Genomic DNA, 25,246 nt, shown 5'->3' on the forward strand with positions numbered 1-25,246 from the left:
CTTTATTTTTCCTCCGTTACGAGTTCCCTTACAGGGAATATAAGGACGAGTTTCCCCCTTGCTGTCGTACACCTGCCAACAATTGTCCAGACCCTATCCGATCGCTAGACTCAGTTCAGTTATCTTTAAACTATAAATTATATCAACTATCACAGTAATTGGGTTTTTTTTTCCACTTCGCTACTCCACACACGTAAGCATGTCTATTATGTTTACCAATCCTTAACATTCACTTTAACCATTGCATTTGTATCGTGCCTGCCTTAGATTGACTACTACACCTTGTTCCGCGGGATAATTTAAAAAAAGGAACCAGTTCAGTGCAAAAGCACTGTGCTTTGAACCGCATTGCAGTGTGTGTTCCTTAGTAAATCATCCTCGTTGGAACGCAAACAAACTCGCTTTGCACATCTCTGTCATTGTTTTCTGCTTGCTCTTACTCATGTACTCTGTTCGTTCTAGAGTTCCCTGCTATTTGTTTACTATGCTTTGGCCGCTTTGCTGGGACGGGGAAAGCAGCTGTAGCCAGCACTTACATCGCAACCACTGACGAGCAGATTCATCAGCACCGAGTTACCGGACTGTTCCTGCAGCAGTCCACCGTTAGCGCCCGCGTGTCCATTTGGCCAGCGTCCACCGGCGGTACCATCTTGTGAGGATCGGGACTTAGACTTTAGCTTTTGTGGTAATGGCGACGGTGCCATCAGTTGTTGCAGTAGCTGTGGTGCGGAGGATGGCGTGGTTGTGGCGGACGATTTGAGACGCTTGCAATTGTTTCCGGTTCCGGTGTCACCGGTGGATTCGCTAACACCGCTTAGGGTGCGCTTATTGTTTCCGTTTACACTCGCCGAACCGGCAGACTTTTTCGCAGCGGTGGTGACGAAAGAGGCGATAATGTTGGCCTGCGGTACGGTTCCTTGTTGCGTGATTCCTTTTGCATTGGTAGTAACGGTTCCGTTCAGTTGCAACAAATCGTCAAACTTCCATGTATCGCCTAAAAGTGAAGTGAAATTAATATTATTTTTCAAATTCAAAATTCTGAGAAGCTTCTTCAACTTGCTTGCATCAACGTGATATTCTGTACCATGAACCAGCCAGCCTAATGAACTAAAAAAACCTATCTTTTTTACGCTCTATATTTCAGTATTTGTTTCCCTGCATGATGATGCACATTCAAACGCAACATGGCGTTGCATGTGACCCACAGCGCGATGCATTCGCGAGGGACACCTTTTAAAAATAACAGTGTTGATGAACTTTTTATTGCCATCCCAAATATTCTGTGCCATTCGCTTCACTCCACGATAAAAACTCACGTTGGCGTTAAGCAGCAACGCTCGAAGCAGAGGGGATTCCAATCAACTTTTCCTTGGTGCCGGGACACACAGCCAAGAACGATGGGAAAACCCGGTGGTATCGTTGAAATTTCCCACCGGGCTACACCGACACGTATCAACACTCTCTTTCCCTGTTTGCGATCGATTTCCCGAACGTGCGACTGGTAGACCTGTCGCAATCCGCCACAAAGCCTTATCTGCCCATCCATGTACCAACACGATCCCGTTCTTCTGATGGTTCGTCCGGTGTATAGAAGAGGAGGAAGCATTATGGCGATATAAAAAGAATTTCTCGTTTATTTTCGTACCGCTTTCAGCGGCTTTGATGCCCGCGCTTGATTCTTCCGCTCCCCCAACCGAACGGACCTGTGTTCTGAGGGCTTTGAGTGTCACACCACTATTCTGCTGCTACGGGACGTTTTTTTTTTGTGTTCGGTGTTTTCACTTTCGTTTTCAAGCAGCTCTTCGAAAGGTTCTTAGACGTGTATTCTTCGCTCACGAACACAGTTGCTTCGTGGGTGAGAAAAGGAAGTGAAGCAAAATGATACGATGCAACGTGTGCATTTCGAAAATATCACGAGAAGTATAGTAAGATGTAAAGTCCCTTATTTGTCTAGCGAATTGCGCACGTAGAGTTTGAAATACACGTAACCTGTTCCATGTCACGTCTTTGTTATAGTTCCACTTGCACCACTTTGCATTTCCTGTACAAAGTTTTACATAAAATGAATCCATACTTGTCCGGTCATAGACATCCAAAACGTTTACGTGGGAAAGTGTTGCAGTTTCTACTTCAATTGAATCGATAAAACGAGATGTTAGCGATCCATATACTCTTCCCGGCACAGGCATATGTAACGGATCGATATTAGACGAAACACACTAGTGATTCCTAAAGATCATATCAGTTCTTATATGTGTTCACACTGCTCCACAGTATTACCAAACCACCAACATATGCAATGTCTGGTGGTGTAGCGAACAATTACAGTAAGCGTTTCGTGGGTGTTCTACTGCAAGCTGGCCGTACATGAGTATGTCTCGTCTTGAGTTACTTTAACCGATACGAACCCAACACGGTAGGCAACATCTTGACTGTTCTCTCCTCGTGATGTGCTCCATCATTATTTGGGCACTATTTTTAGCCTCCCACGTTTACTTTAATCGCTCGTGCAGCGTATTACGCCAGAGTAGACGAACCTGGTGATCTTGACGTATTGAGAAGCTTCTTTAAATCAACCGCTAGATAGATTGATGTGGATGCGCTACTGAGAACAACAACAGCGACGCGAAAATAAAGCAACAGAAAACCCCCTTTCAACGTTAAAAGCTAGACGGCGTTCACGCTACGGTGTTTCGTATTCCAGCTATCTCTTTTGAAGTAATTTATCCCCAAATATACGTATGATTTTTAATGGATTGGGGCACATGATCGTGAATAGCCCTGGTGGCAACACATGATACATGGGAGAGCGGAACGACGGTTAATTATACTAATGAAAAGATTAAATTTCTTCATTAACTTTTACAAAAACAAACGTCAACCGTTCATCCCAACGTTGGACGTAACGATGAGTGTCGACGAGGTAATGTTTTGTGTTTTAATTTGTGCCCTTCAGCATGTTTAAAAGTGACGATGCTAAACAATACAATGCATGTCAATCAAGTTTGATTCCTAACGAAAAACTTGATTTCTTACTAGATAATCTTTAATGTATAGCAGTAACAATGAATCAATATACTCTTTGTTCCACGTGCTTCAATCAGTAGTTCTCTTGACATACATAATAGCGCTGCCCATCAATTAACACGGTAGTGAGGACTGTTCTGGAAAACGATCATCAAGATGCAGCGATTGCTAATTAGAAGGCGAGCAACTGCACGTTTCTGGCAATCGTGCGGCACATTTTCAATCCGGGTTTTATCTGGCTTGTCTGGAATCTTGTTTTCAGGGCCAACGTACGAATGTCGAATGGCCAATGTACGCATTTGGCATGGTTTCAATAGTACAGAATATGTCACGTTATAAATGGAAAAGTTTGTTTTTTTTTTACCAACTGTTGTTTACTTCCTTGCCTTGCAACGAAAGTGACTTACATAGTTTAACGTTTGCTGGCAGCACAACCATGGAGTGGAGGTTCTGTTCCGTAAGCTTGATGCGCTTTCCGTTTACAGGCGCCTCTTGCCGCTGTTGTGCGCTGTTAAGTTGGAATTGCTGCTCGTGGAGGTGTTGTTGTGGCTGGTTGTTGGTACGTTGGTGTTCTTGCTGATTTCCGGCATTTAGGCTGCTATTAGCGTGTGGTGTCAGAATCTGATTGCCAATGGGCTGCGATTGTTGTGATACGTTGGACTTTTCCGATTGTATGCTGATGACAGTACCCCCGCATAAGAGTGCCGCTAGGCTAGAGTCAATTGACGCTGGGGCTGCAGTTGTCAGCGTTGCTTTACTGTCATTATTGCTATTGTTTGCTGATAGTTCGATGGTACCATTGCTGCTGTTCAAAGTGATGGAGGCATTTTTCGAGCCCGTGTCAGCTCCATTCATGATGAGACTGTGCTCTTTATCCACTGTCAGGGAGTGTTGTACTGCCGATGGGTCCTGTTGGTCGCCTAGTGTGCTGTTGTCCGGACCATTCGACGATGTTCCGATTGTGTTGAATTCGTCTTTAATGAAGAATTTTCCCGACAACCCGAACGCACTGATCGATGTACCAGAATTGTTGCCTTCGATCGTCGCAGCCGGTACACCCCACAGTAAGTCGTCCGAAGTGAGCAGTGGTAAATCATCCACTTCACTCATGGAGATGTACGGAGCCCGCATGGACAGATCGAGCTCGTCCATGTTAAGGCTCATAAATGCAAGTTCATCTTCTGGCAGGGAACCGTTCGGGCTACATAATGATGGTAAGCTGCTGCTTTCCGGACTCTGCAAATAAAAAAAGCATATGAAATACTAGGTTAGTAAAATCAATTCACCCCTCTCACCACGACAACCGACCACAACTTTACAGCAAACAGCAAGAAAACAAAAGCTGGGAAATTGACAAAATTCTATATCCTTAGTTTAAAAAAAAAAACTTTGTATACGTGTGAACAATAAAGGAACCAACAGAATCACGGACTTTGAATACCCCTTAGAGTGGTACTGTTTGAGAAAGCAAAATAGCAAAATAAAAACCGTAGGCGAAGCGCTGCTGCTCACGTGCCTTTTGTGCTTTCATTTTCATCCACCTTGATGGTGTTAGTTTGTGTCTCTGGCTTGAGGAAAAGAATGGTACACCCATTCAAGACTCCCACGTATTCGATGTGTTCTGAATTTTAACGACATGATGGCAACTTTCGCTCTCATCCACTACCCACAGTCTCGTGAGTAACCCTTTTTTAAGAGGATTTTGTCACTCGTAGCACAGCATCTTTACCGTTTGCCCTCGTTCCGGTGAACGCGACTAGAGCATTTCTTTTCTATCTTTTTTTTTTACTGCATCCTTGAAAGTTGGTCCCTTCATTTGATACTGATTTTCATCGAATCGTGTAGAAAACCGCCAGGGCGAGAAGTTTCCCGTGCCGGAGCACCAGTTCACCAGAGCAAAGGTTGAACGAGCGGGCTGTGAACAAGCGTACGACAATCTGACAAATTGCAAATATTCATCACGTGTGTTTTCGGCACGCCAGGTGGTGTAGTTCTAGCTGCTTTTTTTTGTTTTTTGTTTGGGTTAAAACAGTCCCGCAACGGTGTACCGTGCCGCATAACGGTTTCGATAACGGGTGGGGATGTGTTCTGTATGACATTCGCAGGTAATTTGAACGGATGTCATGGGAACGTGTACGGGACACGTCAATGTAGAAAAGGAAAAAGGTTACGCTGAAGATGCGTTCCTCTAGGGTAGCTTCCTTTGTTTTTATAGGTTATTATGCTGCTTATTAGCAATTTAAATAAGTTACAGGATTTGATATGAAATTCAGATTTTGGGGCCTTTGCCTCAAAGAAAGAAAGTGAAAGAAAGAAATGTTAGTTTTCAGTATTTTCCTGTCAGCAGAAATCTTTTAAAAATTGGTGTTATTTATTTCCTACTTCATTTATCTTGGTGATAATTTTTGCCTCTGTATCTGAAATTTCACAGGTATCTCTGCACAAACAATTTAAAGCATAACTTCTAGGCAATGGGCGACACATGCCATGTACAGAAGAAAATCTTTTAATTATCAAAGGTGAGATATAGCACAATAGATGCTCAAGATTTTTTATGTAGTCACAATGGGGTGTAACTTAAGTAGAGCAGGCGTAAAAAAAGGAAAACACTAAAGTAAATACCACAAGTCTAGGCCAGCGACGGACAGCGCTAATTGTTTTTACCCTGGAACCATACTACTACGTAGAACGATATATATTAATTATATCTAATTGAGTGTAGCAGCAATAATGCCACTGGTGTTCGACTTTGCGTCTTGCTTCAACGTAACCTGGCTGTGATCAGTGATAATGAAGTTAATTTAACATTTCAACACCAAACATGCACTGAAACACGGTCAATGCTGCACGTTTTCTATACTCTACTCTACTTTAGTTTACTTCCTTACAGTAAATATGGCTAGCATTGTTTGTTTTTAAACTTCCTTTACGGATGTATAGAATTGTTTCTCAGTCAAACAGTAATAGGTTAAGGGAGTCGATTTGACACGCAACAGTAATCGACGGACGGCATCACTATATTTTAGAACAACACATCATTTGAAACATAATTATGCTCTAAACATGCCCATCCCAATTTCGGGAAAGGGGTCTTCAGCATGCAGCAAATGCATTAAATGCTTAGAAACGATGTTTTAGTAACATCACATTACTTCCGATTGGATTATCTGCGACAAGGTTGCCGATAATAAAGAGAGGTGCTGTACACTACTTTTCATGTATGGATGGCACCATACATGTGCGTGTACGAAATAAACCATCCCCCCATTGGGCTCTTGACCATCACACGATGAAGTGTGTCAGGCAACGTACCAAAGATAAGGAAGGCAGTAGGCATCACCATCGTAACGCGTGTAACCGGCGGCACCGTGTTCCTAAAAAGGTTTGGAATTATACCACCTCCTGATAAGCTTGGAGTCCCGGTCTATCTGCTATCGTACAGTGACCACACGAGACCGGGATCAGAGTGTGGTCTTGACAGTGAAAAATAATCAGCTGCAGTTAATCGAATTTCAATTCGTGAACAATTAGTTGGCAACACGGGAGGTCGTAGCAAAAACTGCGTTACGCTTGGGTGATGCTGGTAACGGACGGCCGGATTCCTGAAAGATTCTGTGTAATCGTTATAAATGCATTCAGTCAATGCTCAAATCATAATTGTTCGGTTGCGGTTTGTTCGGGGCGTCGGAAGTTCCGGAATGGACGCATAACATCGATCATGTTATAGCCCGCTACAATAACCCTTTACGGTTCCACAGAGCATTGAAGGAAATCAACAAACTGTCGGCAGATAAGCTAATTGACATCGTGTGAGTGGGTAAAAAAAGCCTTATCTCGAAATTGCACCTAGGGCTTCAAGTACACGAGTGTGTGTAGAAGTGTGATTATGTCTATTTGTGTTAGCAAATGTTGATGATGCTCCTTTTCCTTCCCCGTGATCCCCCCCCTGGAGACTCTTCTCAGTAGGTGACTGGGACGCTCTGCGATAGCGGAAACGGGAAAGCATCGTATGAGAGCCAAACAAAAAAAACTGAAATAAACGTAGAACAACTCATTGCCGTACTGCACAAACACGCTTTGGCCACGCCATGGTGTGATCTGATCGTAATGCTCACATTGCAGCCTCGTACAGCACACGAGCGGAAAAGCACTGGCTCGTATGGTGGTGATAGTAGTACAGCCGAGCCGGGGCGCAAGCTTAAGGCGTGAACTTAAGAATTTGACCTACAAGGGGGAAAAGGCTAGATTAGGGCTATCCCCTTCAAATCACTTTTGATTAGAGAGCAAGCCGTATCATTTCAGCTGACGAGGTCCAGTTGTCAACGGTGCGGGCAGAAGTATACCACCGACGTACAATTTCTTTAACACTTACCTTCGATATGCCGGGCGACAGTAAATGCGGCGAGGGACTAACTTCGTTCACTTCGTCCCGATAATTGATGAAAGGGTCGTTGCTGGTGGCGTTGTGCTGATGATTACTGCCACCGATGGTCGAATGGCGTCGACCGTCGATGGTCGAAATCGTGCTGGATGCGGATGAGCCCAGTCCCGACGTACCGGACGGTGAGTTAGGATTGGACGAGGTGTGGGATCTGCTAGGTGAGGATGGCACGGGTGACGAAGACAGGGACACTGATGACGGTGACGAGGACGATGCGTTCGTGTTGGGCGATCGGTTGTTCTGCAGGGCTTGACTGCCATTTGTGCCGGCACCCGAATTGGGAATTAGAAGCGACGGTACGCCGTCCGTTCCGGAAGTGGTACAGCCAAGTGGCGAAGAGGTAACTGATGTTACATTGAGGCCATTGGTAAGACTGTCGCTGACGGACACCGGTATGCCGATGGTGCCGGATTGGGACACTATCGTTGACGCTTCGAGCCGTGTGTCCTGTGAGTCTAGCGAGCACAGCTCGTCCTGGAGCAGCGTGTAGCTGTCCGGTATGATGAAATCCTCGAACATCTCATTGAAGAAGGTACCGGATTCTTCCAACGGAATGCAAGCGTCACCCGCAGTTGGTGCCAGATGCGTTAGATCATCCGGTTCATCTTTAAGCACTAAAGAAGAAAGAAACAGAGAAAAGAAAACATCCGTTTGGTATAGGATAGCTGAAGTAGCAACTTGTTTGCCTGTTGGCAAAAATGGATTTTCCATTTATCAGCAGGAATTGATTACCCGGTGGGATATGGGAGGAGTGCGGCGAATCGATTGAAGAGATAAATGTGATTTGAAGCGATTCCTTCGGGGGCGAAAACCATGGAAAGCTCGGAAAATAAGATTATGTGTGTTTGGAATTTGCTTTAGTAAGTAACGACCACAGAAAGATAGAGTCCCGGAAAGGCGGACGAAAAGATGCACAAAAAGTATATCGAACTGACAAATAAATGTCAAATTAACATTTTCCTATTTTGCATAAACATTCTTGTTTTCAGTTTTGTGCGTTAAAGGAAGCTAAAATATTCTCGGATGCTGCAGCACAAGGATCATAAACCCATGATTATAAACCGTTTAATAGTGTAGTAAATAATATTTAACAACACACGCGCAGAGTGTGGTAAGGATTTCATAATTTTATCCAGCGAGGTTCGAGCCAACGTTTAAGAGCACTTTACAGGGAAGTAGATTCGGTACGAGGAAGATTTTTCGTAATAGCATTACCATAGAACGATTCAGAGAGGCGGAATTATGCGTGAAAGCAAGTTGTTGGAGCAGATTTGCATTACAAAAGCACTCTGCATCCGAGCGTTTAGGATGCTCCAGCACTGCGAGAAGCTTTAGTGGAGTCGAAATGTTTTTGGCCCCATGAAGATGTTGAAAAACTTACTAAAGAAAGCTGAACTGCAGCATTATGTATTGTGCGAAACGGGAGAGAAAAATGAACGAAATTAGTATGCCTTTACTATGCGCATTTCAGACCCACCATAACCAAAATTTACACAGCCTATGCTGTGAGAAGTATGATATAAAGGAAACACTTGGATTGATTGCTCTTGTGTGCTACCTTTTGCGTGGCCACCAGCAAGAACCTTGTGCGTGGGTGATTTTGTTTGATGCTGTGACCTATGCCTACAAAAGTAATAATCATGGCTTTGGCACGATTTTTTTTTATGCGTGATCTTTACACGAAACGCAAAGTAGATGATCGTTTGAGATAACAACGAACGGGACGAGCATAAACCGCCCAAGAAAAAGCGCCCGACGAAAAACACGTGCCCCTGCCCGCCTAGTCGCACACGTAATGCACGAAAACCTATCCGTACAATCACACACGCACGTTTCAACCGGGCCGTAGAATAAAGCGGGCAGGACATCAGGGCAGGTTGTGAATAAAAATGAAGCTTTCAGGAATTCCTCCTTCACCCATCGGATGGCAGGCGGCAGCAATTTAAGCGAGTTTCGTGCCGGACGCACTTTTGCACCGGGGTGAATTTTGATTTGAATATTCAAATTACATGATTATTTCGGTGTTTAAGGGTGTTCTGGGACCGGGTCGCTACCCTCAAGCCACGTGCCCTGGAAGTCCCGTGTCTTTGCTGCCCTGCTCCTGACGGGGCCTACACTATTTCCGGTAGCTCTAGCGAAACCGTAACGGAAGCACCCTTATACTAAATGAATATGTGTGCCCTGTTCCTCCGGGGATTGTCAGCCTAACGAAGTAGCCAAATCACTCGCAACCTTCCTGATGGATGGGTGGAGGTCCCAAAAAAAAAAAAGAAGCATTCTACCCAAGCACCGAACAGTTTGACAACGGCGGTGGGAAATTGGCAGAAGAAGGCAAACATTGCAAATCGAATTTGCTGTGACACGACAAGCGTTTGTTTTGGGGTTGCGTTGTTTGACGCCCTCGGGTTGGGGCGGTGTACGTGTATGTCAAAGGGCAATACAGTGGCACGACCAACAGAAATCTCAGGGACGGACAGCAAGGAACCAATGAGGAAGCTTACCATGATTGAGGCATCACAGCTGAAGCATGTGAAGTTGGCTCTGGTTGTGGAAGGTGCGATACGTTTGCTGTTTGTTTGTCTTTTTGTAGTGTGATAATAAAGCTCATCACCGAAGACATTCTCAACATCGTTGCTGTACCGTGGTAAGACAGTTGCGCTTTCCTCAGAAGGCAAGTTACCCTAATTTTTTTCAACAAAGGCTGAAAGGATTTATTTTCCTGCTTCCTTCCGCACCATGCGGCACGATCAAAAGCAGGTGGAATTGGCTTTGGAACAGCTTCACACAAGCTGATCCCCGTCACTGTCCATTCAGTACTGCGGTTGTGCTGAGATAAACACCACAGCGTTACAGAATGCTCTCGAGAAAAAGCTCAATTCTTCACGACGCTAAGGACGCGTGTGAGAAAATAGCACGCAGCAGGACCGTGGCAAATTGGTGCAATGGGAAAAGCGTGTAATGAAGGAAGGTATAAAAAATAATGGTGTGATATGAAAATGAGGGGTGCGTACGTAAAATAAAACCGAGAACCACAAGCCCAAGATCCTCGTGGCAGTGGATGGAAAAGTTGTTTTTTTTTTTTCAAACCTGGTAGCTGTGGCAGACCTGAGCATGGTGGAGCGTACTGATATTGAATCTGTACCACGCGCCGTAAATCGTTTCGGGGTAGAATATTTATGTGGGACTATGTTTTGGGGCTGAAACTTTTGTTTGGCTCTATTTTTTTCCTCTCGTTTCTACGTTATGGCGAAAGCTCTCCCCTTCAGGATGAAACCGAATGCTGGATGAAATATTTATTTGTTCCTTTTAAGAGAGCACGTGAAGCGCTTCAGATGCAGGAATGTCTAATGCTTTAGCTCGCAATACTTCCTCTTAAAAAAAAAAAGTAAACAACGATTGAGGTTCATTTTTATGTAAATGTAAACGACAAATAAATTCTAAATTTAGGGTGAATGGAATTTGGCGACGTGTCCTTCTCTGTTAATTTGGAACCCAAAAGTGGCTATGTAGGGACGATATGAGATTGCACAAAAAAAAAATTAGAAAATTAACGATGTGTCCAACGGGCTTTGAAATGCCTAGCAGATTATGCGTGAAGATTATTTCTAATCAAAGTATTGTGCTAGAAATTTAGCAAATGAACTCATTCGTGAATTTCAGCACTCAAAGGTTATTTGATTGACATTTCTCTAAGCTAGGCTTGACCTTTAATTCAATTACTTTCAACTCTTGCATCACTACTCTTGGACAATATCTCGGAAGGCATACGACCCGGGACTATTTCAACGCACTCCAGACATGACATCCCAATGCATCCTTTTTCGTCCTCGTCGGATGGTCGCGTCGTTAAGCCATCTCTTTATCCTAATGATGCAAAATATTATAGACGAGGCGTCTATGCTGTCGAGTGTGGGCGCCGGAAGATAAGGGTCTTCGGCATCCTCAATAAACGGGCCAAATATTTACTCGAGCACGATAAGCTGGAGAAATGAGATGAAGTATAAAGATCTTTCGATAGCAAGCAAAAATTAGGGCCTATACAGACACATGGGGATGCAGGGCCAGGCTGTTTAAAAGTACGTTTATGTGTTGGGTAAAAAAAAGGAACGGCATATTTAACTGCCAGCGAAGGGGTTGTTGATAACAGAGTGTCATCATTCGTTGATGGGGTTGTCAAAAGTAAAGATAAGTGAATTATAAAGATTAAGTGCAGGTCTCCAAATAGTCGTAATGATGTTCCATGGGGAGGTTAAAAATCAGGAAGTTGCATAACTATAGAACTGTGTCAGCCTAACGACCAACAACCATGTACTAATTTTTGCAAGCTTCCTTGATAGAGTTATTAAGGAAAGTGTTTCAAAAAGGATAATTTTCACAAGGTAATTTGTACACTATTCAACTCTGCACAACAAGCAAAACAATAAAATGAGAGTCCCAAAGACTGGAGTCTCTATCAGGACTTTTGTTTTCGCTTTTTCTGTTTTCTAGTCGCTCAAAACTGGCAAAGCGTCCGTATCCAACTCTCACACAGCACGTGCACTACATCAGAGCTCAAATATCGCTGAACCTAATAGCTGAAGGTTCAGAAAGTGTGTACCATATACTGTAGCTAGCTATTTCTTTCGTACCACAGCTACACGAGTTGACTAGGATGAATTTTCCAGCGCAGGAATCTAGGTCAGTGGGGGAGTGGTGTATATACCCAGTAGAAAAAGGAATTGGGTGTCTGCTAGCTCCCGTACAATCAACCATGTTAAGCAATACTCTAGTGATAGTCGATGTTTTCCCTTCTTTTTCTCGCACTATCCTTTTTTTCCACGTCTCTATCTCGCTCTCTCTCTCTCTGTTGCTGACGCTCTTTTTGGTAGATTTTGTACGTGTTATTTTCCTACTTGTTTCTCCGTCTTTTACAATCGCCCTGGTCACATGCACTTCACCGTGAAGTTGTGTCAGTCGAAGGGCCGTGGATGAACCACTAGCATGCATAGAGTAAGATTAACACAACGACATAGCTGAGCAGTGGCCAATTCGTAGCTAAGTCGCTGACAGAATTTCTTTCAACATTCAGCTTCGTTTGCCGCTTGCCAGTCCCGCTGTGTTGTGCCAGATCTGCTAAAATGTATCCCACACAACCATCGCGTTGAAGCTATGGCCGCCCTGGAAAAGGCCGTTATGCTTTCATCACGTGATATCCAGTATCACCCGAGCTTTTCGCTCCTTCTGGACGCTTTTACTTAACCTCACTGTTGAGTCGTCGTGGGCCTAGCAAGTGATAAGGAAAATAACCAAGCCAAGCCAGCCATAGGAGGGCTTGCGTTACGCCGAAACAGTTTCACTCTGCAGGAGCGACGAACCATCATCGTTTTAGCTCATTAAATAGAAACAGGAGCGCCATCCTCTAGGGTGCTGCTGTGACTTCAAGAGGTTGGTCGGCCTTCTTTTAATGTATGGGAGTTAGTAGGAGAAGGAAACATAATCGTAGATGGGCTTTGCGGAAAACGAAACAAAAACTGCTGGTAAAGCTAAAATAGGAAAACTTTGTCTAGGCACGAGAGGGAGCGAGCGATAGCGAAACCAGCAGAAGAAAACATGGACACACTTGAAGGAAAATCCCTTCCGAAACCCGTTTTACTGTCACAGCGGGATACTGTTCCGTAAAAATATCTTAACGAAGAAAACGTGGCATTTTGAGAGATGAGACCGCTTAACGACATAACTGATGCGCTGTTCCTGCCAATGGTTTTGAGGAAATGAGAAGGTTATTTTGGAAGGCGGCTCAAGTAGCACTGATACTAGGATCCGCAGGAAGAAGGGAAGGAATAGGGAATCAATTCGCACTGAATTTATTGCCGGAAAAGTGATACCCCCTTTGGCATCGGGACGGTTCGCTTGTCTGGCAAAGTAGATGAAATATCATACGTAGCTTTATACTTACTGGTCAATCCAGGCTCTTCTTCAGAGAACATCAAGAATCCTTTATTCATATCTTCCGTCCGTGGGGCGAATATTTTTTCGGTGGCGTGCTGAGGTTTGCTACCACTGACTCCACCGTTACTACCGGGGTTGCAGCTTGTCGTACAAGCGCCACCAACTGCCGGAGGAAGCGTTACGAACAGCTTCGCCGTAACGGATTGTGGTGATCCGGTCGCCGATGACTGCTGTGCTGGCGTACCGCTCACTGTTGGTTTGTTGAAAGCACGTGATTTTTCTGTGCCAAAACCACTTGCTCCGGACGGGAGGCTGGTAAAGATTGAAGCCGTCACCGATACTGGACGGCTTCCTGATGCTGCCGATGGTTTCGGTACGGCAGGGATGCTGTTCAGCTCGCGTAGGATGCGTGTATTGGGCACAGGTTCACTCGACACTGCCGCTGGAGTATCGTTCTTTACACACAACAACACTTTTCCACCACTTGCAGCCAACGGTTCGTTGCGTTTCGCCTGTTCAGCACTGTTATTGGCGATAAGTTCAACGTACGATGCTTCAGCAGTGCTAGATTGCACTGGGATTGGTATAGTTTCTTCTACTTTCACTTGCTCAGGATCTGCGCCGCCAATCGACGGCAGAGAAATTGCTGCCGGACGCTGCTCAATTGACAACTGGTCGCTGCTGCTACACACGACACTTTTGTTACTGATTTTGTTACACTGTTCTGGTTCGTCTGACGATAGTTGCTGGCGTGCTTCCAGTTGTGCACACGATAAAATGTCATCTTTGTTCTCCACACCACTGTAAAATTGACAGTTGACAAAATGATAATTTAACAATGCTGTGCACGGGAGGTTTGGAAGCAGTATTTTCCACCATGAACACAGCCTTCGGTTATCTCACACTCTCTCTCTCTCTCTTCGCGCAAGAAGTCGTTTACACATAGGACAATCTTATGCGGGGTTTGAGTTGTAGAGTCTACATTTGCCACATTGAACTTGTATATTCACGATATTAACGGCGGGAACAACATACCAAATTGTGTTATAGTTTAAGACGATTTGCTCTATGCATTATTGCTCTATTAGCACTTTTAATAGAGAAGAATGCACGAAAAACTATATTCTACTGATTACCCATTCTACACGGATTATCGTTTGGTGTTTTGTCTTCTATCGAACGCAACATAATCAGCTGAGCTATCCGTCAAAACACACTGTGTTTCGGTGCAAGATGAGATGAATATAGACCTACAGAAATCTCTAGATGGCGACAGTTGTGGCGCGTGTGAAAACTACTCTGAAAGCATCACAGAAAGAAAACAATGAATTTTCCTCACACCGAGAGCGACACACCATGGCACGCTTTAGTTCCAAACAACGGTCGACAATGCTCTAGAAGCGGCCATTGCCACCGGTGTCCTTCACCGTGAAAATGTTCACATAGCGAATATTTGCTAGGCTGTGTGTGCGGAGGAAAATGATGGTGCCGAAAGGGGAAGCTGCCGAGTCAGGATGGCTGGTGAGAATGCAAAATTTTCAAAACATCAAAATAGCAAGGAAAAAGAAAAAGGTACAGCAAATAAAAAAACAAAAACAGCAACGCACGCTCCAACAACGTGTGCGTTCGCAGTAGCACAGCGCAGTACGATCAGAATAAACTGGTTGGGAAAGAGAAAAATCGGTCGATGTACGGTGGAAATTTGGTCGTTTGGTCAGTGGCTGAGAAAGCAACAGGCAAACAAGCTGATACGCTGGTCTGTTTCGGCACAGGTCAGTGGGTTTCTGGGAGAGCTGCAGCTTGGTTCGGTGTGGTTGTGCGTCTATAATATTTGTGCCTTTATTTTGTTTTATTTTATGATTTTTAGCACGATCTCTGACGATCGCATAAAAATATTTGTCCCTTGTTTAACATGACAAATTGATACTAAATTTTTTTTTTAACAAAATAAATATGACTTTCCGGTGCATTTGTTGTTAAACGAATGGAAAAATTATTTTAGAATTATTGCTTTTTCTTCTTGATTTAACGACCCTTTTTCAATCACGCTTGGTTGGTCAGTCCTCACTACGGGTAAACGGTCAGGATGGGATTTGAACCCTGTGCCTGCCGCGTACAGACAAGCTCCACCCCCCGGATTAATATTACTTTACAAATACACCCATTCCGTTTGGTTGTCTATCTAAGCATGGAAGTTTACTACCATCTTAAGGACGCCATCTGTACGACGAGTTTTGCCATGTGTAACCAGTTGTTTCCACTGACATTTGAAATGCTTCTTCATCGACTGTATATATATTTTTTTTCAATTTCACGTATGCATTTCCTCCTCGTGATCGGTCGTTCATGGCGGGAGCTATTTATAAAAATGTTTGTGCGTGTTTTTCGTGTTCGTGGTTTCTTTTTTTTTTTAAATACATTTCACTGATCGATGTGAAGGTGGAGAGTTTACCCATTAGCCTGTTCTCAAGGGTTTTTATTGCTTTGCGTTATCCCTCAAAGCTAACAGCAAAACTAATCGGACCATAACCGAATGACATACGGACAAAGAAGATTTTTGCCCATAAATTATAGCAAAAAAGTAAACGCAAACTCAAGTGACGTGAAAAAAGATTCCCATGTGTTTGTGTGTGTGTGTGGTGTGTTTACCTTCCATGGATGATTATCGATAATTTAGAGGTCATAAGTCTGCGGAGCTAGTTTCAAATTTGCAAGCTCATTGCAGTGTTTTTGATGTAATGTGGCAACGGGTTGAATTTCGCCATTTTATTCTGGTAGTTTTATATTATTCCATAGACATGGAACCTTTCCCTGATACATGAGAATAAAAGTGTACTAATGTGAAAAAAAAGACTGGGCCGATTGAGATGAGGGATGTAGCGACTGATAATACTAGCCAGGAAGAATTATCAGTAAACAAAACTAATCCGATAATATTTACAAACTGAGCTAATGGCGTATGCTAGCGTACGTCATGCTGACGCTTGTACGAATGGAGATGTGTTAAACACCAGCTGCGGCATTACAGGCAAGTAGTGTGAAAACAAATTTGCCGCTTCTTGCTCGAAGTGACGGAAGTAATGCCGTGCATAGTGCACATTTGGCCTTGGTGAGATTTTCCCCTTTGCCTTAACTTTGCGTCCCATAGCCAAAGTTTATTTCAGTTGCCTTACAGTAAATGAAGCGATCGACAATACGTAGCCGTAGGTCGTCATTGGCATTCTTTTTCGTGGATGCCGAACGGTTTCGCGTGTCGAGGTGATTCGATCGCACTGTAACTTTGCAGATGCACAGCATTTCACAACTGCAGTTCAATGTCGCCGACGGTATGCTGCGCGATTTCTGGCTCTTGCCGCGGGAACGTTGCATTGGTCAACGGCGGTTTTTTTGTTTGTTTCGCGTTCGCTTGACCGCTCGGCTTTCCCCAGCACGGAGAACGAAGCGCAGATGATGGCGGATGAGCTTTTCTAATTTTAAAACGAACGTTACAATGCACACATAACCGATGGTTGCATGCAGCTACCTGTCGTGCACATTTGAAGGCGGAGCGCGTTGAGACAAAAACTGTAAACATGTTTTTGTGATGTAAGCGTCGAAAAGGTAAAAGATTTCCATTTCCTTAAAGCTAAGCAAGTTGTCGAATAACGAAATGGATTTTAGTTTGATATTGAGGCATTGCATTGATTCAAAAACCACTTACGCATTTACTAACACAATTGTTGTTATCTGACGAACGAGTACGTTCTGAGCACGTGCAACAAGTCGAAGAGTGCAACCGTGTAGAATCACAGCAAAACAGCGCTGAAGCTTCAGTTACAAATAAGTCCACACTTTACACCTACATTCAGGGTTTTATCATCATGCTTCCGAGAGTGTTCGAATGACGTTGACACGTTGGACGCGCCCACTGTGTTCGATGGCACGGGGAGTTGAGTTGAACATGACCGCACTGGAAGCTCAAATAAAGTACCACTTCGCTCCGTGCCGGTTTTGTCCCGTATGTCCCGTTGATTGCGTAAACGGAGGAATTGGTAGGGCCGGACACGGGAACCCACGAGCACAAGTGGAGAGCAATCGTTAGAATAAATAGACGCTCTGTTTGCGCGATCATTCCCTTAACGTGAATTCGCGCGTTCACTGTTTGTGGAGGTGATGGTAATCGTACGAGAGATGGAAAGAAAAAGATGGCCAACGAGTTACCGTCAATCGGACTCTACGAAGACGGACAAAGTGGGTAGAGGGAGGTAGTTTGGTTAAACTGCACAGACTTAAAGATAGTAAAACTGAACTGTCACAGTGAGTAGGTGTGAGTTGAGGGTAAATTGCACACCGAAATATGCAATCAAAACAACAACAAAATTAGCAACGTTATCGAAAAGGGCGGTTATTATGATAAGAAAACCGGTTCCTTTTATCGTTAAATGCAGTGAATAAACACATACACATAAATTGTTTCTTCATGATACGTGGTAAATAAAAATCGTTCAATTTTCAACAGAGAAGTTGTACGGGAATCTTTCAAGAATTTTTTTCAACCGCTGTCATACGACATAAAAAATCATCCACTGTTAGTGCTGGATGATTTTTTTCCTCCCAAAACATGCACGACGATGTCGTGATCGGTCAAGACCCACAGCAGATCCGCGCAGCGATGTTCTGTTCAACAGCGGCGCAATGGGACCATCACGGCTGTTGGGCCAGTATGGAGAGGCAACGCATGTTGACGCCTGTTGTGTATTTTGTGGTACCGCGAGGGGTCAGATCACCTTCTTCATCACTCAGTGCGAGACCCCATGGATGAAGGGTCAGTAAAGTTATCAACGTGGTGGCAATCTTCTACCATGTTCCAAACTTACTCTTCCTACTAACACCATTGATTCCTCTCAATTGCCTTTCTACGCTTCTTCGTCCGTTGGCGGGGGGGTGGCGCCCGGCATCATTCACCAGATTTTGTGTGGGTTTGCTGTGCTGGCTGCAAAACTCGGGTGGTGCCACTGTCAGGCGACAGAAATACGGGTTACAACGGCCCGAGTTGTTGACTAGCCGGGGGAGAAGAGCTCTACCAACGTTCTGAATCGACCCGTACAAGCCTACACTGAAACAATTGAAATCAGTACAGTTTGTGGAAAAAAACGACGAAAAAAAAGTTCTTTAAAAAAGAACTTTAAAAGCAAGAGAAGAAAATCATAATATCTTCATCATATCTGTTTTATTCTACGATAAAGTAGAACAGTCTACAAGTAAATGTTATTGTCTGTTTTTTGTTGGCAAAAACGATTCCTTCTTTCTTCAAGCGAAAAAGGACATAATTTACATTGACGAGAACAGTTGAAGGATCAGTCACAGCCAGAACACCACACCACACTCACATTGGGCGTAGATTTTTGAGCCCATCAATCACGGGTTGGTACAGTTCAGCCGGAAAATTGTCTGCGGTCGCATCGGTTGCTAACGCAGGCGGAAAGAATAAATTTCGGAAGTGCTTTGATAACGTAAACGTTTTCCGAACATTCTCGCTCCACTCCACTCCAATGGAACCGGTTTAAGTTTCTGATTTATAGAAACCCATACTAGCGACCATGACAGTTGTTGTTGCCACGTGCCTGAGCAGAATTTAAAGCGTTTCGGAAATGACGGTCCGTAGCACAACATTCATCAGAAGGTAATGAACGTCGAAAGAATCTAACAAATTGTTGTCAAAGGTGTGACAGAGCGGTGGCGCAGGCAAGCGAGCCTCTTCTCTTGATTAACGAATGCGAGCGATAAACTTAATCGGTAGGGTAGTAAATTTTCCTACGGCAGATTACAGCACCGAGTGCGTTGATTAAAAATGAACACAAACATGGCAATGGTTCGGAAACTCAACGGCCTGCCTGTCTGGTCTACCTATTTTCCAACGGGTAAGAACAACCGAACTATCGGTCTCTCAAGCTTATCAGCGCCTTCCGAAAACTTCAATCTGCTATCAACATCTCCCAAAGCCTATGTTTTGAGAGTGTTTTGGTTCGTACACGTTCGCTGCTGGCCTCTTGTGCATCCGTCCAAGAACAACATATTACAACGTTACTAAAACTGAAACACATATACTGGCACGCACACGCCAGCCCGCCGAGAACTAACAACCCCGGCAAGACAAAATTAACAAACGACCCGAGAACGACGTAACTAGCAATGATTGAATTAAAATCACGCTACGGGACGGGCGAATCGTCGTCGCTAGATGCTTCTTGCGCACGGGCCAGCGGCGTCTTCGGTCTGGTAAATTGTTCTGGAAATGGTGCTTCTGTTTTTGCTTCTAACGATCATTTTCTGGCTGCTTTCGCTAGTTGCGGAATTGATAGCAAGCAACTGTTGGAGGTATTGTGCGAGAGCCCTTAATCAAGCCTGACCAGGTCACTAAGAAAACACCCTCCAAACGGTAAAAGCTACCAAACGCACTATTATGGTGTTATAACTCTACTTAAAATCACACATAATAAGCTCTAGAGGGGTGTCACTTTTGCTTCGTTAACTTGCAGTGCGCTAATGCGCACTAAGGACATGTTTGGAGGCTGCAACATGCATTACAGCATACCAAAAATAGACATCTGCTTCATCCGTAACCGTTCTGCGCTTGAATGAAACACTTAACAAAACAAAAAATGGAACGTAATTGAAACCAGCAGCATCGTCACCAATTAGACAATCACATATTTGGAAGGGATTCGTTGCAAGAAAAAAAAAAAGCCACACGCGGCACACGAGCAACCAAAACACAGGACGCACAATCACTCCGATCAAATCCGGCAAACGGTTCGATCTGCCGAATGCTTGATTGGTTGGTTCGAAGGAATCCGGTCCCACACGGCCCTGTGACCACGGCGCAAAAAAAGAAAGAATATAAACAGTATCACACACGAACGTAACACGTCGTAACAGACGGGAGGGGACAGAAAAAGGGGAAGCAAAAGCAGCGTGGTTTTTTTTTTGTTTTGGGTTTTGCAAGTAGACGTAATCTATTTTGGGTGTTGCAAACGCTAGATGCAAACTGCATCCACCTTCTTTTAGCAGCAGCACTCGTCCGGGTGGTAGTGTACGGGTGCAGGGGGGAATTTTTGATCATTACTTTTCCATTTTGCTTTCCTTTTTTCCAACACGCTACTCGCTTACTACGAGTGGTAAGCAGTGTTGTGACAGATATTTCTTTTCAAGCTCGTAGTAAAACTTTTTGGATTGATAGCTGCCACCAAGCATTCTTCGAAGGGATAGTTGCAAGAGTGAGTGATTACGTAAATGTGTTTTATTTTTTCTAGCATTTTTCTTCTCATACAGCTTCCAATGAGGTACAAGAATACAAGTACGCTCGTTCGACACACGTGATCACCATCATCCATCACAAAATTACCCACTTTATGGTGGATTGTTTACAATTATTTGCTGATTTTTTTTTTCATTACGCTTGCCATAACATAAAACATAATCAGTACTGTAGATACGTGAACGCGTTTTTGCATATTTTATTAAATTATTGCACCTTCCGATCGGGTTCAAGTATTTGTCGGCTAACGTTTAGCGATTATCACCTCCCGTTTATTATCACCAGCGTCATGATTCAACATTGCCCAGGGTGTGAAAGGCGCTGGATATATGTTTGTCTTCAATTTTCTATAGATATAGGAGTGGAAGTAATGCGCAAACAATTCGTTGCTTGCATTTGTCGTTGGCATTCAATTGATTGAGTTCACACAACTACAACAAACGTGTACCTCACTCAGCGCTTTTGTGTTAATTTTAAAGGATCATAATTAACGATAGCAAAAATAAACTATCAGTGAAGAATCTGCACTCAAACAAGAAGTAAGTTTTGTTATTAACTTGTGACACAACAGAGAAACTACAACACTTTGCGATGAACGATGCACACTTGCATACGTAGCACGATCAGCGTTGGTCAGTTGGTTTTGTTCTTAGCTTTGCATCTTCCACTCCATTACATAATGCATGAATTGTGCGCGAGACTGATGTGTCGTGAAAGATTAATTAATGTACTTTTGCACATCTGTGTAACGAATTAATGGCACCTTTTGGTCACACACAAGGGACAACTTTACACACGTCAGATGGATCCATGAAATCGTCATCTTGTTCTTTTGTATCTTAGTGGATGCAATGGACGATGCATCGATCAATAGCTCCTAGCTTTAAACACTGACTTTAGTAAAGTTTAACAAGGTTTGTTGTAATACAAATGTTTGACAACATTATTAAGCCACCATACACATTAGTTTTTTGTTCGAAACTAACTACACGTTTGCACCAGCATTAATTGTACAGTTCCGTGGGCTCACTATGCTCCTCTAGCGCTCGTGTAGAAACTGTTCACATATGCACACACCAAACCGGTACCGAATTCGCACACAAGCAAGTCCCCTTACCAAAGCGACGATGATGATGACGATGAAAACAATCGAAAGATCTGTCATCGCCACATTGCATATTTTGCACGCAAGAGCTCGCATAAACATGAACGGAAGAGCTAACAGAAAGGCAAACCGGGCAGTAATGAAGATAATGATGGGAGCGGCGTTCCCGGTGCATACCCACCGGGAGGGGGACCAGCAAACCGGCCAATTTCGAAGGGTGAAATGTTTTCACAAAAATATGTTAAACAACGAACAAGAGCGAGAGAGAGAGAGAGAAGGTGAGATAACGCATTTGTAGCTACAATGAATCTGTGCACAGGAAATAATAATCGAACGCACCACAGCTAACTCCGCCACCTTAAAGGGACGATGGATGGAACGACTGTTCCGAAGCCATCATCTCACTTTTGCTGACGCTTCTCCTTTCGTGGGCAGGTATGCTGCGGGTTCGATGGTTTGACGTTTATGCGAGCCGCGTATGCCATACGAAATTATTCGCGAAAAAACGCAAACATGAAGATCGGGAACGGCATCCAGCCGTCCACACGGAACGGAGCTTCCCAATCAGGGAATCGGTAATGTGCGGTCGCGGACGATTGGATAGCGGAGGCGCACCGAGAGCGTTTCTCGTCAATTTGCCGGGAAAGTGCGGTTCGGTTTGGCAGGCGGGCCGCGGTAAAAAAAAAGCGGTAGGAAAGAACCATACACTCACGAAAAACGCACAGACACACGCGCGTACGTACGAACACTGTGCATGTGCACGCACGTAAAAACCGAACGAAGAAACTCCGGTGACCGGAACAAAACGGACAGTGCGAGTGCCCCAACTTGCTCTGGCTAAGGCGCGATTTTGACTGAAACCGAACGTCGAACGGATCCGATAGATTTGCTCCAACCCATCTCTCGTTCGTTTCGTGGTCACACCGTCACAACGATCGCACACACCGCTCAGCGAAACAACGAGCGCGTTCTGTGGCCGCTCTGCGTGTGCTGTCGCGCGCGTTGTATGCTACACCACGACGACCAACAACCGCGGTGGTACACGCACACCAAAAGCAATCGCGCGATATGCTCTTGCCCTGCCGCATATAGGCCGCGGTAACACTCTCCTTCTTTTCGAAAGGGGGTTGCAAACGTTTGGAATGGCGGACAAGTGCAGCATCAGCCGTGGGGTGTAACCACACACAGAGAGAGCAAAGGGACGTTCCAAAACAAATGCAATCGGACGTGTTTGTAGCATCGGCAAACCGTGCAACTTTGCGCTTGCTCATAGCAGCGCTGCTCCCGATTGTCGTGCAACACACGAAGCTGCTTGCTCCAAAGATCTGCTCTCCCGTACGCGTACCCGGCCGCCCCACCCACCCGGTTGCGTGCTTTTTGTGTGTTTTATTGATATCCTCCCGTCTAGGACCCGTCTGCCAGTGTATTTTGGTGTTTCTTCCTGCTCTCGTTAGTCTTCTGGTAAGCGCCACCCTTGCCATCCATGCCACCCACCACCCCATAATACTTTCCCACGATTCCAAACCGCTCGACTCGGATGTCGTCATCAAGTGGTGTGGTTCGGTGTTGGTTGCCCCGTCCGTGCTATGCTATTGCGAACCGGATGGCAGTTATGTCGTCATCGTTTCTCTTCGCATGCTCCATGCACTCGTACACACACACACACACACACACACACACACACACACACACACACACACACACACACACACACACACACACACACACACACACGTATATTGCGAACCATGGGAGGGTATGTTTGGTGTTGTGCTACACATTCGTCAATCAGGCCCACCATTTCGTCATTATTCACCAGATCAGGTTACTTTCTTTTCAATCTTACTTATATGTGTGTTTTTTTTTCGTATTATGATGGGTTTACATGTATGCGAAAGAGGACAAAAACTCTCAGAAGGAAAGCAAAACTCCTCTAGACGGCAGGGTTTCCTATTGTTTAGTTAAGTTTGTATGGCCTCTTATTGTTTTTTGTTTCCGTTAATATTATTGTGTTCTATGCTTAAGCATTTCATAGTCAGTCCCTGTTGTACTGTGCTCCAGCCCGGGAAAAATTTTCCCTTTTCGTTTTTTTCTATTTGTTACAAAACTCTCTCGTTCTCGTGCTCATGAAAAAAAAACACTTGATTTTCCCATCCACTAGCAAAAGTCTCTAGTTTCAATCCGTGGGAAAATCTGACGATTCCAGAGCGCGGCACTATTCTCTGGAATGGGCGAACATCCTGAAATGGATCGAAAAAGTGGAAGCAAGGAAAGGGAACTTGCAGGGAATTATATAGATCGCCTTCTTGCCTTACTGTACAAAGTAAAACAGAATTACGAAGAAAATTTGGCGTTGCATAGAAAAATCGACCCGGTTTCACTTTCTAACAGCAAGCAGCAGCACCCGCTCAGAGAGGCAACCGAAAACCCGCAGGAAGCTCTTTGGAGCAAACGTTCGGCAAAAGTTTCAATCTCGGTGTGAAGCCAGCCAGATTCACTCTCATTTTGAGGATCGCGTGCGCTACTGAAATAGCTGTAAGCGGACACGTGTCAGGCGGGAACAGCTCCAACAAACCCTTGGGACCCTGTGGAAGTTTGTGTGTTCTGGAATGCTTTGCGCACAATTTTCGGTCCAGCTCAGAACACTCAGGCGCGTTGCGGGCGATAGAGTGAGCGTGAGAAAATGCTAGATGAATCCTTTTTCCCTTTGTGAGCTTGCATCATGTGACATTTTGCATCGTACTTTCGATTGACTGTGGCTGATTCCGGCGTAGTTGTACTAGCAGCGGATTCATGGAGTAAAAATATAAAAATACTAGAATTAAAATGTATGCCTCTTTATGTTGATACTACAGCTGAAAGCCGTCATACTAAAATATAAATAAATAAGTAAAACTGTACCAATAAAAATCAACACAATATAGTGATGCAATAAAATAACCAATAGCAATGACTATGATGTAATTTTAATAAATGTTTAATTTTTCACCTAAAAGATGTGGGAGAAATTGTATTTTTTTTTAATGAAATGGTCTATTGATCTATGAAAATTTCAATTTCAAAATACAAGTTTATAGACAAACATGCATTTAACCAAAAATATGACTCTTTAAAATGAGACACACAATATCCGTAAGAGATATTGACAACCAGGCTATCTGTTTAATGGTAATGTACATCTGATTCCTCAGCAATCATTCTGAAAGCTGCTACGAGCAATACGCTGCAGTACATCGGTATCCAAAAACGATTAAAAATGATGAAATAATCATGCGAAACACGCAGGTCAAACGTTAGATTCGTTTCATCAGTCACATCGCGGAAGGGCCGCTGGAGAAAAGTTGCGAATGTATTTCATCACGCTGACGTAAAAGTTGAACGAAACTAGTCAGGCTCACAGTTTCGAGCGTGAATCGAGAGTTCGCTCAAAGCGGAACCAAACCAGTTG

At 44.1% G+C, this 25,246-nt stretch overlaps 2 protein-coding genes across 3 annotated transcripts in view; both read right to left on the reverse strand.

Annotated features, from left to right (window-relative positions):
* The window catches only part of LOC126557880 (uncharacterized), a 237,827-nt gene that overhangs the window by 200,281 nt on the left and 12,300 nt on the right, over positions 1-25,246 (reverse strand). The window lies entirely within an intron of this gene.
* LOC126558309 (protein similar) overlaps positions 1-25,246 on the reverse strand; it is a 116,267-nt gene that overhangs the window by 11,806 nt on the left and 79,215 nt on the right. For both annotated transcript variants that reach the window (XM_050214304.1, XM_050214303.1), the window contains exons 7-10: positions 13,404-14,197; positions 7,400-8,082; positions 3,435-4,263; positions 537-994 (exon numbers count right to left, since the gene is read on the reverse strand). In XM_050214304.1, coding sequence (XP_050070261.1) covers positions 537-994; positions 3,435-4,263; positions 7,400-8,082; positions 13,404-14,197 — 2,764 coding nt within the window. The remainder of the gene's footprint in view (positions 1-536; positions 995-3,434; positions 4,264-7,399; positions 8,083-13,403; positions 14,198-25,246) is intronic.

This window comes from Anopheles maculipalpis, chromosome 2RL, assembly GCF_943734695.1.
Source record: "Anopheles maculipalpis chromosome 2RL, idAnoMacuDA_375_x, whole genome shotgun sequence".
NCBI classification, from domain to species: Eukaryota; Metazoa; Arthropoda; class Insecta; order Diptera; family Culicidae; genus Anopheles; species Anopheles maculipalpis.